The 15392-nt window shown below is 43.4% G+C and overlaps 1 protein-coding gene across 1 annotated transcript in view; it reads right to left on the minus strand.

The window, feature by feature from the left end:
- Positions 1-15125, minus strand: part of lancl1 (LanC antibiotic synthetase component C-like 1 (bacterial)) — a 42114-nt gene extending 26989 nt beyond the window's left edge. The window contains exons 1-2 of the mRNA XM_060828109.1: positions 14955-15125; positions 4131-4248 (exon numbers count right to left, since the gene is read on the minus strand). Of these exons, the coding sequence (XP_060684092.1) occupies positions 4131-4248; positions 14955-15038 (202 nt within the window). The 5' untranslated portion in view covers positions 15039-15125. The remainder of the gene's footprint in view (positions 1-4130; positions 4249-14954) is intronic.
- Positions 15126-15392: the final 267 nt, after the last annotated feature.

Raw genomic sequence — 15392 nt, forward strand, 5'->3', positions numbered from 1 at the left:
GGGCGGAAGTCAGTAACAGGAAAGGAGCTGTTACTTTACTGGGTATTTTCTATAGACCCCCCAAGAGCAGCAGAGAGATGAAAGAACAGTTTCGACAGCAGATCTTGGAAAGGTGCAGATGTAAGAGGTGCCGTTATGGGTGACTTCAACTTCCCCAATATTGATTGGCATGTCATTAGTGCACATGGTCTACATGGAGTCAATTTGTCAGTATGTCCAGAAAGGATCCTTAACATGTAGATAAGCCGACTGCAAGGGGCCATTTTGGATTTGGTGCTAAGCAACAAGCCAGGCCAGGTGTCAGATCTCTCACTGGGAGAGCATTTCAGTAACAGTGACCACAATTGCCTCACCTTTACCAAAGCCACGGAGAAGGATATGAACAGAGTGTGAGAAAGGTATTTAACTGGAGGAGGGGAAATTATATTGCCATCAGACAGGAGCTATGGAGTATAAATTGGGGACAACTGTCTATGGGAAATGCACGACAGAAATGTGAAGGCTGTTTAAGGAGCACTTATTGCGAGTGTCGGGTAACTTTGTCCCACAGAGACAGGCAAAGAATGCTAAAGTGAAGGAGCCTTGGAAGACAAGAGCAGAGGAGCTTCTCATCAAGAGGAACAAGGAAGCTCGAGGAAGTTGATGAAGCAAGGATCTAGCACAGCTTTAGAGAATAGGAAAGAATTCAAAAATGGACTGTGGAAAGCTTGAAGGGGGCACAGAAAAGCCTTGGCAGGAAGGATTAGGGAAAAACCAAAGGCGTTCTACACATATGTGAGGAATAAAAGGATGGTCAGAGAGAGAGTAGGGCCAGTTAGGGATAGTTGTGCCTGGAGTCTGAAGAGGTAGGGGAGGCCCTAATGAGTTTTTTGCTTCAGTATTCACTGGAGAGAGGGACCTTGTCGATAGTGAGCACACCATGGACCAAGTTAATAGGCTTGAACAGATTGATATTAGGAAGTGGATGTGCTGGAAATTCTGGGAAGCATCAAGAGAAATACATCTCCAGTGCTGCACCAGTAAAATCCAAGGTTACTAAGGGAAGCAAGGAATGAGATTGCTGCGCCTCCAGCGATGATCTTTGCATCCTCACTCTCTACGGGAGTAGTACCAGATGATTGGAGGGAGGTGAATGCTGCTCTTCTGTTCAAGAAAGGGAATAGGGAAATCCCTGGGATTTACAGACCAGTCAGTCTTACATCTGTGGTAAGCAAGGTACTGGAAAGGATTCTGAGAAAATAGATTTATGACTATTTGGAAAAACATAGTTTGATTAGAGATGGTTGGCATGGCTTTGAGAAGGGCAGGTCATGCCTCTCAAGCCTTGTTGAGTTCTTTGAGGATGTGACGAGACAAGATGACAAAGGTCGAGTAGTGAATGTGGTGTATATAGATTTCAATAATGCATTTGATAAGGTTCCCCATAGGAGGCTGATTCAGAAAGTTAGGAGGTACGGGATATTTGGTTGTCTCGATATGATATTGGCTGGCCAAAAGAAGACAGCGAGGAGTAGTGAATTGAAAATATTCTGCCTGGAGGTTGGTAACCAGTGGTGTCCTGCAGGGATCAGTTCTTGGGCCTCTGCTCTTCGTAGTTTTTATAAAAGACTTGGATGAGGAAGTGGAAGGGTGGGTTAGTAAGTTGGCCGACGACACAAAGGTGTTGTAGATAGTGTTGAGGGCTGTTGTAGGCTACAACAAGATATTGACAGGATGCAAAACTAGGCTGAGAAGAGGCAGATGGAGTTCAACCTCGATAAATGCAGAGTGATTAATTTTGGAAGGTCCAATCTGAATGCCTAATACAGGGTTAAAGACAGAATTCTTGGCAGTGTGGATCTCTCAAAGTTGCCACTCAAGTTGATAAAGTCGTTAAAAAGGCTTAAAAAGGTGTTTTGGCTTTCATTAACAGGGGGACTGAATTTAAGAGCTGCAAGGTTTTGCTGCAGCTCTATAAAACCCTGGTTAGACTACACTTGGAATATTGTGTCCAGTTCTGGTCACCTCATTAAAGGAAGGATGTAGATGCTTTAGAGAGAGTGCAGAAGAGATTCACCAGAGTGCTGCCTGGATTGGAGGACTTGTCTTATGAAGAGAGGTTGAGTGAGCTAGGGCTTTCACACAGGAGAGAAGGAGGAAGAGAGGTGACTTTATAGAGGTGTACAAGGTAATGAAAGGCATAGATACAGTAGATAGCCAGACTTTTCCCCAGGGCAGAAATGGGTGTCAAGAAGGATCATAATTTTAAGGTGATTGGAGGAAGGTATATAGAACATAGAACATATGTTCTAAGGATCATAATTTTAAGGTGATTGGAGGAAGGTATAGTGGAGATGTCAGAGATAGATTCTTTACGCAGAGAGTGGTGAGCTCATGAAATACATTGTCAGAGACACTGGGCACATTTAAGCAACTGCTGGACAAGCAAACATGGACGACAGTAAATTGTGGGGTATGTGGGCTAGATTGATCTTAGATTAAGATAAATGCTCGGCACAACATAGTGTGCTGAAGGGCCTGTACTGTGCTGTACTGTTCTATGTTCTACTACATAATAAGCACAGAACTGCTGAGCGATTAAAACATCAGTGAGATTAATTCATTCAGTGTTTCTGCGTGTGAACTGAACTTGAACAAGTTTGCTGATAACAAACAATTCCTAATCTAGAATATAGGAAATTAAATTGGCACAGTAAGTAATTTTAACCTGTATACTCAAGGTCACTTCTCTGAAGGCTGTTACTCTAGTGCATTACCAGTTTAGTCAATAGCCATTGATTAACGTCATCACAAAGCAATTTCAAGGTTATCAGAAATACAGGTTATGCAATAAGGACAAATCAGGGGCCATCCTGCCACAACCGTTGAGGTTATCTGAAATCTACTGCAAATATCAATGACCAAAACAGTTAACAACACCAGACTATACTGCACCTTCCAACATGTTCTATCAAGTCTCGCCAATTCTCAGTCCCATCACTCCTACTGCCCTTACACAGATAATTCCCAAAATCAGCAACTCCTGTAAAACACCTATGCAACAGCAACTTAGGTCAGGCTACATTTCTGTGTTCCTAAACAAATATATTTCATCTAAAAATCAATTCTGGAAAATTTGCACGATCAAGCTGAATTTTGCACACAGCATTCTGATGACGTTCATCAATGTCTAACTTTCCCTTGTGTTCTTTAGAGCCAGGAGAAAGTGAGGACTGCAGATGCTAGAGATCAGAGCTGAAAACGTGTTGCTGGAGAAGCGCAGCAGATCAGACAGCATCCAAGGAGCAGGAAAATCGACGTTTTGGGCTTATGCTGCCTGACCTGTTGCGCTTTTCCAGCAACACATTTTCAGTTCTTTAGAGCTAGCCTTTATTTCCCCATATTTTCTCTTGTTTTGTTGTGTCAAATGTTCTCTCATGTTATACAAATATTAATTCTTCATAGGTCAGAATTGACAGATCTCAGTGTGGCATTATCAGTACTCATCTCAATCCCTGTTTCAGTCATTTTCTCAAATTCTACATTGCTTTAATCTACCTTCAGTCAGAACCATAACCAGACACTTGCTTACATTATTTTATACAGTTTGGTTGAAAATATCTTTTCTCCTCACGTAGTTCTGGAGTCAAAACCCAGAATACGCAAAACTATCAGGGTTATAAGGCAAGGGCAATCAGGTGTGTTCACCAGGTTACCCAAAACTTGGGTTTCAGAAAGCAGTAAGAAGAAAACAATGGAGGTGGGAAGGGTTTTTGAAGGATTTAAAGCCCTGAGTAAAGACAAGTGAGAGATAGTGACAGTACAGCAAGACTTAATTTTAACAAAGTGAGGGAGCACAGAGGAGGAAGAGCATATAAATCAACTAAAATATTTTTTGTAGTGATTGGTGTGGCCTGAATTACTTTTCATTTTAAGAATCCGCTGAGTGCGTGAAGACTCTATTTGTAAAATTTTTACCAAATAGAAAGATCAAACTTGTCACCTTAGTTTTATTCTCAATCAGAAAATGTTCAATTGTTATCTGGATGGCCTCAAACAAGTAATTTTCAGTATTCAAATACACAAGCTGTAATCATGATAGTTTATGGGTGCACAGAAATTGTTTCTTAGTTTTGCAATGCTAAGAGTACCTGCCCATCCAGTGTAGCTGGTGCAGTCTGTTTCATCGCCCTTTATCAACCCATTTTCCATCTGCTGCAACAATTCACTGATCTTGCTCTGCAGTTGTTGAATGAAGTCACTGGTTAACTATAAAACATTAAGAAAGTTAGCTGTTCCTCCATTTTTAGCCACAATCAATAGAAATAAAAACACACATAGAACCTATGCACACAATTCTCAGCTCCTGCTGCCTTTTGCACATTCACAACATCAGTGACTATTTTCAGTTCGTGGACAACGACATGATGGCTATAAGTCTGCATTAGCTGGGCAACCTGCTGACATACTATCATCAATCAACATTCTCTTGAGGACAGTTTGTTGTAAGTTTGCTGGCTGAGCTGGTACATTTGTTCTCAGACGTTTCGTTACCATGATAGGTAACATCAGTGATATCCCGGTGAAGCGTTGGTGTTCTGTCCCGCTTGCTATCTGTCTGTCTGAGAATAGTACCAGGGTATGAATTAAAATATTAATTTACCTCAAACTATTTACAAGATACAAATGTGTACAGAAGCATCAAGTGAAAGTGACAAGTCAACCTTACAAGTTAAAAATAACTGAATATAGATCACACACCAGTACAGTCCTTTCTGTGATTAGGTGTGTTTTATCAACACGAATTGGCTGTGACGCGATTGATGAATAGGTGAATGCTGTTTGTGAAACATGAACTTTCGTATATGTGCATTAACTATTACGCGATTCCATCCCTAACTCGTTAAGTGTACTTTTATTGCACAATTTTTATATAGTGCAAGGTCGCACAAGAACACAACTACCGCTTTACAGCAGAAAGGACTGTACTCTGAATGCCAGAAACCACATATTTCAGAACAAGAGGCATTCTTGCTGACTTATTGTAGGGATTTCACAGAGATCATTGTTAACTATAATTTTTAAAGAACATGCAACTTTGAGCCAACTTCAACTTCAATTTTTATCATTCCATTTCTACCCCTCCATCAAATTTTACACTAATAATTTTAGAAAAACAGTTTTGCTACAGTAGGGATCCTTTTAAAGACCAATTAGTTCAAAATATCTTTTCCCTTAGATATTATAATTAGTCTTTACAGTGGAAGACACTTTCAAATATTCCATTAATACTAATGAATACAGGGAGGAATTAAGAACTATCACCATCACTAGAGATGTAGTGTTAGAAACTCTAATGTGACTAAAAGCAGATAAGTGCCCTGGCCCTTATGGCTTGCGTTCAAGGATCCTAACAGAGGTAACTACAGAGATAATGGTTGCATTTTCCAAAAATACTTGGATTCCTGAGAAGTACCAGAGGATTGGAAAACTATCAATGTGACACCCCTATTCAAAAAGGAAGGAGGCAAAATGGAGAGAACTATAAACCAAGTGTTGAACATTAATTGTTGGAAAAGCACGAGAATCAATTATTAAGGAAGTAATAGCAGCAGTTTGATGAAAGGGAAATTGTGTCTGATTAATCTATGATAGTTTTTTGAGAAACCAGAGTGGATAGAGAGGAACTAGTAGATGAGTTGCATTTGGATTCCAGAAGGATTAACAGGTACAGGTTGTTCTGCTATAAAGTGTGTTTCATTAACACAAATTCGCTATTATGCGATTGACGAATTAGGACACAGTTTCTAAAGTGCGATTTTTCTATACAACACAGAAAATAAAACAAGCCCTTCGGCCCTCAATATTATGTCAACTTTTTATCCAATTCTGAGATCAAACTAATGTACATACTCTACAGTTTGTTATCATCCATATCCTAATGTATCTGACTCTACCATCACTGTTGGCACGTTCCATGAACCCATCACTCTCTGTGTAAAGAACCTACCTCTAATATCCCTCCTAAATGTTCCTCCAATTACCTTAAAATTATGCTCCTTCATGATAGCCATTTCTGTCATGGGAAAAAGTCTCTGGCTATCCACTCTATCTATGACTCTCATCATCTTATACACCTCTATGAAGTCACTTCTCATCCTTCTTCGCTCCAATAAGAAAAGCCCTAGCTCCCTCAACCGTTCTTCATAAGACACGCTCTCCAGTCCAGGCAGCATCCTGGTAAATCTTCTCTGCACCCTCTTGAAAGCTTCCACAACGTTCCTATAATGACCCGTCCAGAAATGAACTCAATATTCCAAGTGTGTTCTTCCCAGGGCTTTATAGAGCTGCAGCATAACCTCGCAGCTCGTAACTCAATACCCACTAATGAAAGCCAACACTCCATATGTCTTCTTAACAACCCTGTTGTGGTTCTGTTCGCCGAGCTGGGAATTTGTGTTGCAGACATTTCGTCCCCTGTCTTGGTGACATCCTCAGTGCTTGGGAACCTCCTGTGAAGCGCTTCAGTGATCTTTAGGCGGTTGGCACAGGATTCCCATTTCCTGGCTTGTCTTAGCGACTCTCGCCCGTAGGTGTTCAAAGTTTGGGAAAAGATTTGTAATTTGATTGCTCGTTGTTGTGGTTCTGTTCGCTGAGCTGGGAATTTGTGTTGCAGAAGTTTCGTCCCCTGTCTAGGTGACATCCTCAGTGCTTGGGAGCCTCCGGTGAAGCGCTTCACAGGAAGCTCCCAAGTACTGAGGATGTCACCTAGACAGGGGCCGCAACATCTGCAACACAAATTCCCAGCTCGGCGAACAGAACCACAAACAACGAGCACCCGAGCTACAAATCTTCTCCCAAACTTTGAACTCTTAACAACCCTATCAACTTGGGTGGCAACTTTGAGGGATCTAAAGACATGGACCCCAAGATCCCTCTGTTCCTCCACACTGCCTTTAACCCTATACTCTGCATTCAAATTTGACCTTCCAAAATGATTCATTTCACACTTTTCCAGGTTGAACTCAATCTGCCACTTCTCAGCCCAGCTCTGCATCCTGTCAATGTCCCATTGCAACCTACAACAGCCCTCCACGCTATCCTCAACTTCATCAACCTTCATGTTACTGGCAAACTTACCAACCAACCCTTCCATTTCCTCGTTAAATTCATTTTTAAAAAATCACAAAGAGCAGATGGAACAACACTGGTCACCGAGCTCCAGGCTAAATACTTTCTATCAACTACCACCCTCCGTCTCTTATGGGTCAGCCAATTCTGTACCCAGAGAGCCAAATTTCCTTTATTCCCATGTCTCTTTACTTTCTGAATGAGTCTACTATGGGGAACCTCATCAAATGTCCTGCTAAAATCCATGTACATCACATATCCTGCTCTACCTTCATTCGTTACTTTGTCACATCCTCAAGGAATTCAATAAGGCTTGTGTGGCATAACCTGGACCTCACAAAGCCATGCTGACTATCTCTTTCAAGCTTTGATTTTCCAACTAATCATAAAACCTGCCTCTCAGAATCCTCTTCAATAATTTGCTCACCAGTGACCTAAGACTGATGAGCCTGTAATTCCCAAGATTATCCCTATTCTTAAACAAGGGAATAACACGTGTCACATTCCAATCATCTGGTATTACTCCAGTGGACAGTGAGGATGCAAAGATCATAGCCAAAGGCTCAGCAATCTCCTCCCTCACTTCCTGTAGTAACCTTGGGTATATCCCATCTGGCCTAGGGGACTTATCTACCCTCATATTTTTTGAAAATTTCCAGCACATCCTCCTTCTTAAAATCAACCTGTTGAGTCTATCAGCCTGTCCTCACAAATGACAAGGTCCCTCTCACGAGTGAATACTGAAGCAAAATATTCATTGAGGACCTCCCTTACCTCCTCCAACTCCAGGCACATGTGCCCTCCACTATCCCTGATCGGACCTACCCCTCACTCTGGCCGCCCTCTTGTTTCTCACATAAGTGTAGAACGCTTTAGAGTTTTCCTTAATCTTACCCACCAAGGCTTTTTCATGCTACCTTCTAGTTCTTCCAAGTCCATTAAATTAGATTACTTGGTGTGCAAACAGGCCCTTCGGCCCAACAAATCCACACCGACCCGCCAAAGAGCAATCCACCCAGACCCATTCCCCTACACTTACCCCTTCACCTAACACTACGGGTAATTTAGCGTGGCCAATTCACCTAACCTGCACATTTTTGAACTGTGGAAGGAAACCGGAGCACTTGGAGGAAACCCACACAGACAAGGGGAGAATGTGCAAACTCCACACAGACAGTTGCCTGAGGCCAGAACTGAACCCGGGTCTCTGGCGCTGTGAGGCAGCAGTGCTAACCACTGTGCCACCGTGCTGCCCACCAGTTCTTTCCTGGCTACCTTGTAACCCTCTAGAGCCCTGTCTGATCCTTGCTTCCTCAACCTTAAGTAAGCTTCCTTCTTCCTCTTGACTAGGTCTTCCACATCTCATCAGCCAAGGTTCCTTCACCCTACCATCCCTTCCTTGCCTCAGTGGGACAAACCTATCCAGCACTCGCAGCAAGTGCTCCCTGAACAACCTCCACATTTCTGTTGTGCATTTCCCTAAGAATGTCTCTTTCCAATTTATGCTCCATTGTTCCTGTCTAATTCCCCTTCCCCCAATTAAATATTTCCCCACATTGTCTGCGCTTGTCCCTCTGCAAGACTATAGTAGAGGTAAAGGAGTTGTGATCACTGTTGCCGAAATGCTCTTCTACTGAGAAAATGGACACCTGACCTTGTTCGTTGCCAAGCATCATATCAAACATGGCCTTCCCTCTAGTCAGCCTATCTACGTATCAAGTCAGGAATCCCTTCCTGGGCAAACATTGACAAAGTCTACTCCATCCAAACTAATTGCACCAAGGAGGTTCCAACCTATATTAGGGAAGTCGAAGTCACCCATGACAACCAACCCGTTACTTCTGCACCTTTCCAAAATCTGTCTTCCAATCTGCTTCTCTGTCTCTCTGTTGCTACTGGGGGGTCTGTAGAAACCTCCGAGCAAAGAGACTGCTCTGTTCTTGTTTCTGACTTGCACCCACAATGACTTAGTAGCCAAACCCTCCTCGATGACCTCCCTTTCTACAGCTGTTATACTGTCCCTTATTAGCAATGCCACTCTCCCACATCTTTTACCTCCCTCCTTATTCCATTTGAAACAACCGGAACATCCAACAACCATTCCTGCCCCTGTAATATCCAAGTCTCCGTAATGGCCACAACATCAGAGCTACAAGTAGTGATCCATGCTCTAGGTTTATCACCCTTACCCCTTACACGTTTTGCATTAAAATAGACATACTTCAACCCATCACACTGACTACAACTTTGCCCTATCAACTGCCTCTCCTTCCTCACAGACACTCTGCAAGCTGTATTTGCCTATTCACCAGTTACCCCATCCTCTGATCCATAACTCCAGTTCCCATCCCCTAGTACTGGTTCCACCCTTTCTAGAAGGTATCCTAGTGATTCACATATCTGAAGCCCTCCCTCCTACACCAGCTCTGTAGTCATGTATTCAGCTGTATGCACTCTCTGTTCCGAGCCACACTAGCCTGTCGCACTGGCAGCAATCCTGACATTACTACTCTGCTCGTCCTACCTTTTAGCTTCCAACCTAACTCCCTGTATTCACTTTTCAGGTCCTCATCCCTTTTACTACCTATGTCATTGGTACTAATGTGTACCACAACTTCTGGCTGCTCACCCTCCCCCTTAACAATCCTGTAGACTTGATCGAAGACTTCCCTGACCCTGGCATCCAGGAAGCAACATACCATCCATGAATCTTGTTCTTGATCACAGAATTCCCTGTGTGTTCCTCTAATCATTGAAACTCGTCTCACTATCGCTCTCCCATTCTTCCCCCTTCCCTTCTGAGACACAGATCTGGCTGCTGTGGCTTTCCCCTGGTAAGTCCCCCTCCCCACCAAAAGAATCTAAAACAGTATACTTAGGGAGGGGAATGGCCACAGGGGATCTCTGCACTGACTGCCTATTCCCTTTTGCTCTCCTGACGGTCACCCAGCGACCTTTATCTGTAAATTAGATGTGATAACCTCCCTATAACTCCCCAGCCTCCCAAATGATCCCAAGTTCATCCAGCTCCAGCTCCCTAATGTGGTCTGTGAGGAGCTGGAGTTGGGTTCACTTCTTGCAGGTGAAGTCAGCAAGGAGACTGGTGGTGACCCTTACCACCCACATCCTGCAGAAGGAGCATGCAACTGCCCTAGCCTCCATCCCCTCTGCTCTGAATTGCCAAAAGGGATTAAAAAAAATACAGCCTTATCTTATCAATCCTCCACACAGTCTTTCTTCTGGTTAGAAGAGGACGACGGGTGGGAGACACTACACATGTAGTGTTTTGGGTTTAGCCACTGACTGAATATATTAGCTCACTTACCCAGCAGTTCCCCGTGTCCGGTTCTACTCCTGTTCATCCTTCACTTGGTTGATTTATGAGGTAAGTATTTATTATTCAAACATGGGGTTGCACAATAACGCAACCATTGCATTATAGAAGAACTACCTGTACCTCACAAAAGGTTATGTCATAAGAACTCACGATATTGGAGGTTGTGTGTGGATTGAGAATTGGCTCATGGGTAGGAAACAGCCAGTAGGGACAACAATCTTTTCCATATCAGGTTCGTAACCTGAGACCAGTGGGGTTCAATAGAGATCAGTGCTGTTTCTGCAACTGTTTACGAACATATATTAATGACTTGGAGGAAGGAAGCAAATGTACCATAGCCATGTTTGCAGACAACACAAAAGTAGTTATAAAGGCAGGTTGCAAGGGGGATACAAACAGTTTACAGAGAGATATTAATAAGTAAAGTAAGTAAGTGGGTCAAAAGTTGGCAAATGGAGTACAATGTGGGAAAGTGTGAAATTGTTCACTTTGGAAGGGAGAACAAAAGAATAGTATTATTTAAATAGAGAAAAACTGCAGGAAACTGCAACATAAAGGGATATCGGGTTTTTGTGCATGAAATACAGAATGCTAGCAATGGTACAGCAGTTAATCAGGAAGGCTAATCGAATGTTGGCCCTTATTTCAAGGGGTTGGAGCATAAGAGTAGGGAAGTCTTAATGCAACTGTACAAGATGCTTGTGAGACCACATTTGGTGTATTGCACATGCAGTTTTGATCCCCTTATCTAAGAAAAGATATTTCTTCATTGGAGGCACTTCAGATAGTACATACCAGGCATCATCCTGGAGAACCTATCTTATGAGCAAAGGTTAAACAAGTTGGGGCTCTACTCACTGCAGTTTAGAAGAATGACAGGTGATCTCATTGAAACATGCGAGATTCTTAAGGGGTTTGACAGGGTAGATGCTAAGAGGATGTTTTCCATCATGGAACAGAGGGCAGTGTCTCAGAATTAAGGGGTGCCAATTTAAGACTGAGTTGAGGAGGAATTTCTTCTCTTAGTGAGTTGTGTCTTTGGAACTCCTTGACACAGAGAGCTGAGAGGGTAGAGTCCTTGTGTATAGTTAAGGCTGAGACAGGTAGATTCTTGATTGGTCGGAGAAACAAGGATTATTGAATGGTGGAGCAAGCTTTTGGGACTCAACGGCCTACTCCCGGTTTGGAGATATAAAGTCTTTTACAATCACATTTGGTGGACCATGCTCTAGGGGTCAAGTTAGATTTTCTTGCATAAATTGCAATATTCAAGTATTCAAATATTTTGTCATCTATATTTTCTTCATAAATTTTATGAATAAACAACATTTCTGGAAAATAAAATAACCACGAGCCTGAAAAAAAACACAGAAACACTTAGTTGAGTGTGACAAGTTAAAAAGTGATAAAATTAAGGCATTGGCATTAAAAGCTGGAGTTGGGTGTTCAGAGCCAGAAATAAAAAAGTTAGTGTTGTGAGGCAGCAAGTGGCAACTGCAAGTGAAATGGAAAGTTGAAGGTTTTAGGCATTTGAAGGGTCAGGACTGTTCTGATACAGAAATGGCAGCTCCGCAGATGCAGAGGACTTGAGGTAGAGGAATATCTAAACTGTTGCATGTAAAGTTGGCTGAGAATCAGGCAAGTATTGTACTATCAGGAATATACCTGGAAGAGTGAGAAACTGATGAAACCCAGTGATGTTCATAGGATCCCCCAGCTCCAAACGTTGAAAAGCGGGCCTGGGAGAGAAAAAGTGAGGACACCAAATCCCTTCTCTTCTGCAACGTCAAAGTTCTGAATTAGTTGCTGCCAGCTCAAGCCAATTTGTAAAAGATAAAGTTGCTGTATTCTTACCAGATCACAAGGCTACTCTCTCATTAAGAAAGAGACTAGTGGTGTATTAATCTGTAGGTCACCATGTCTCAGGCAACGAGAGAGGGCAAGGAGAACCCTTCTTGGTGAGTTCAGCTGGTGCAGGCACTGAATTCATTGTTGGAGTCGATCTGTATTACAAACCAGCTGTCTAGCCAACTGAGCTAAACCAATACTTAAGCCAATTAATACCCCTTTCCTGAACACCTACCCACCCACCCACCCACTGCCAGTTGGTTAATATCTGTTACTACAACACTGTGGTGCTGTAAATACTCAGATCGCTAACCTGCCACACACTTGAAAGGTTTCACCAGGCTTTTGAAAAAGTCCTACACAGGATGTTAGTAAATACATGGGATTGGGGGTAATGTACTAACATAAATTCAGGATTGAAAGCACAGTGTAGGAATAAATGGGTCATTCTCAGGTAGGCAATCTGTGGAACAGTGGAGTATCCCAAAGATCAATGTTTTGACCTTGGCTGTCCATAATCCGCATCAATATGGAAATGTCGGGATCAGTTGAGATATTTCCAACTTTGCATAGACCACAGAACAGTACAGCACAGTCCAGGCCCTTCAGCCCACGATGTTGTGCTGAGCATTTATCTTAATCTAAGATCAACCTAAACTACACACCCCTCAATTTACTGCCATTTATGTGCTTGAGCAGCAGTCACTTAAATGTCCCTAATGTCTCTGACTCTACTACCACTGCTGGCAATGCAAGGGAGGAAACCCTTCTTCTCCGGGTGATTGCACATGAGGTTAAACTTAGAGTTACAGAGATGTACAGCACAGAAACAGACCTTTTGGTCCAACGCATCCATGCAGACCAGATATCATAAATTAATCTAGGCCCATTTGCCAGCATTTTGCCCATATCCCTCAAAACCATTTTTATTTATGTACCCATCCAGATGCTTTTAAATGTTGTAATTATACTTGCCTCCACCACTCCCTCTGGCAGCTCATTCAGTACACACGCCACCCTTTGTGTGAAAAAGTTGCCCCTTAGGTCCCTTTTAAATCTTTCCCCTCTCACTTTAAACCTGTGCCCTCTAGTTCTGAATTCCCCCGACGCAGAGAAAAGACTTTGTCCATTTACCCTTTCAATGCCCCTCATGATTTTATAAATCTCTATACTTGGTGGGAATGTGAATTATGCGGAGAAAGCAAAGGGGGATTTAGACAAACTGAAAGAGTGTCTAAGTGTATGGCAGACAGGATATAATGTGGACAAGTATGAGCTTATCCAATTTGCTATGAGAAACAAACGTACAGAGTACTTCTTCAATGGACAGAGATTGGAAAGTGTTGACCAAAGGAACCTGAGTGTCCTTGTTCATGAGTCACTGAGAACTGACATGCTGTAATCTATTTGCGATGTAAACAGTAAGTTGGCTTTTATCACATGAGGATTTTAGCACAAGAGCAAAGTCTTCTTGCTTCATTTGTATCGAACATGGGTGAGACCACACCTAAAGTGGTGGGTACAGTTTTGGTCTGCTTGCCTAAGGAAGGATATACTTGCCATAGAGGGAGTGCAGAAAAGGTTTATAAGACTGAATGCTGAGACTATCCTATGAGAAAAGATTGAGGCGGCTGGACCTGTATTTCCCGGAGTTTAGAAGACTGAGAGGTTTTCTCAAGGAGTCCCTCAAAATTTTGTAGAAGTTAGACAGATATAGAAAGGATGTTTTCCCTTGCCGTGATGTCTCGAACGAGGGGGTACAGATTCAGAAGAAGGTGTAGGACATTTAGAACTTCGATAAAGAGGAATTTCTTCAGAGGAAGGTGAATTTTTGGAATTCATAACCCAGAGTATGCGGAGTCTCAGCCATTGAATAAATTCAAGACAGAAATTGATAGATTTCTAGTAACGATATCAAGGGCTAAGGGAATAGCTTTGAAATATGGCCTTAAGGCAGATAATCATCCATGATATCGAATGAAGCAGACTCAATGAGCTAAATATTCTACTCCTGCTCCTCCAATAAACAGTTTCCAAACACACTCCAAAGCAGTTCCTGTCCACCTTGCACACCAGAGTTTAGCCAAGTCAAGTGTATAACTGGCCTCAATCCTGCAGCCATTCTGTCTCAATCACTCTAGCCTTGGCTGAATGAATCTCCTATTCCTCTCACATTCGGGTCAGACAGAATTCCAGTCCAGCTTCACCAGGAATGAGCATATGTCCCTCATTTTCCACCTCTCCCTGGAATCACTGCTTGTCCCTCACTCTACCCCTACCCTCAGGGTCAGTGTGTGTGTGTGTGTCTCTCTCATTTCCCCCCACCCTCTGGGTTAGTGTGTTTGTCTCTCATTCCACTCCACCCTCATTTCCCCCTCCCCCACAGGTCATGTGTGTGTCTCTCATTTCCCCCCACCCCCAGGGTCAGTGTGTGTGTGTGTGTGTCTCATCGCCCCCACCCCCCAGGGTCAGTGTGTGTGTGTCTCGCATTTCCCCCCACCCCCCCTGGGTTCAGTGTGTGTCTCATTGCCCCCCCCCCCCCGGGGTCAGTGTGTGTCTCTCTCATTGCCCCCACCCCCCCCCCGGGGTCAGTGTGTGTCTCTCTCATTGCCCCCACCCCCCCCGGGGTCAGTGTGTGTCTCCCTGAGGTCTCACTCACATTCCCGGCAGAGTCGAACAGCCTCTGAGTCGAGGCCGGCCCTTCATAGTCGGGGTACGGGTTCCTGAACGCTCTGCTTTCCATGCTGGATGATGTCGCCCGTTGACAGCCAGCGGCGCACTCTCCAGGAAACGCGCAGGCTCCAAACCTGCGCCAACGGCAGTAGGCCGCATCTCCATGGTAACCAGAACGTGAGCCCCGCCCCTGCCAGCAAGAGTTACAGGGGAGAGCACAGGAAAGGCTGGCAAAATTCCCAGGGCAAATAATGGGTGGTAGAGAGTATGGAAAAAGGTCAGGATCCTAGGAAATAAGGGGAAAATAAGGAGAGTTTATACTTTTAAACTAGTAAATGAATTGGTAGCACAGGTTGAAATTGGCAGGTGTGGGTAACACAGAGATGTGGCTGCAGGAGGAATCAAACTGGGAACTAAATGTGCA

This window comes from Hemiscyllium ocellatum, chromosome 7 (assembly GCF_020745735.1).
Source record: "Hemiscyllium ocellatum isolate sHemOce1 chromosome 7, sHemOce1.pat.X.cur, whole genome shotgun sequence".
Lineage (NCBI taxonomy): Eukaryota > Metazoa > Chordata > Chondrichthyes > Orectolobiformes > Hemiscylliidae > Hemiscyllium > Hemiscyllium ocellatum.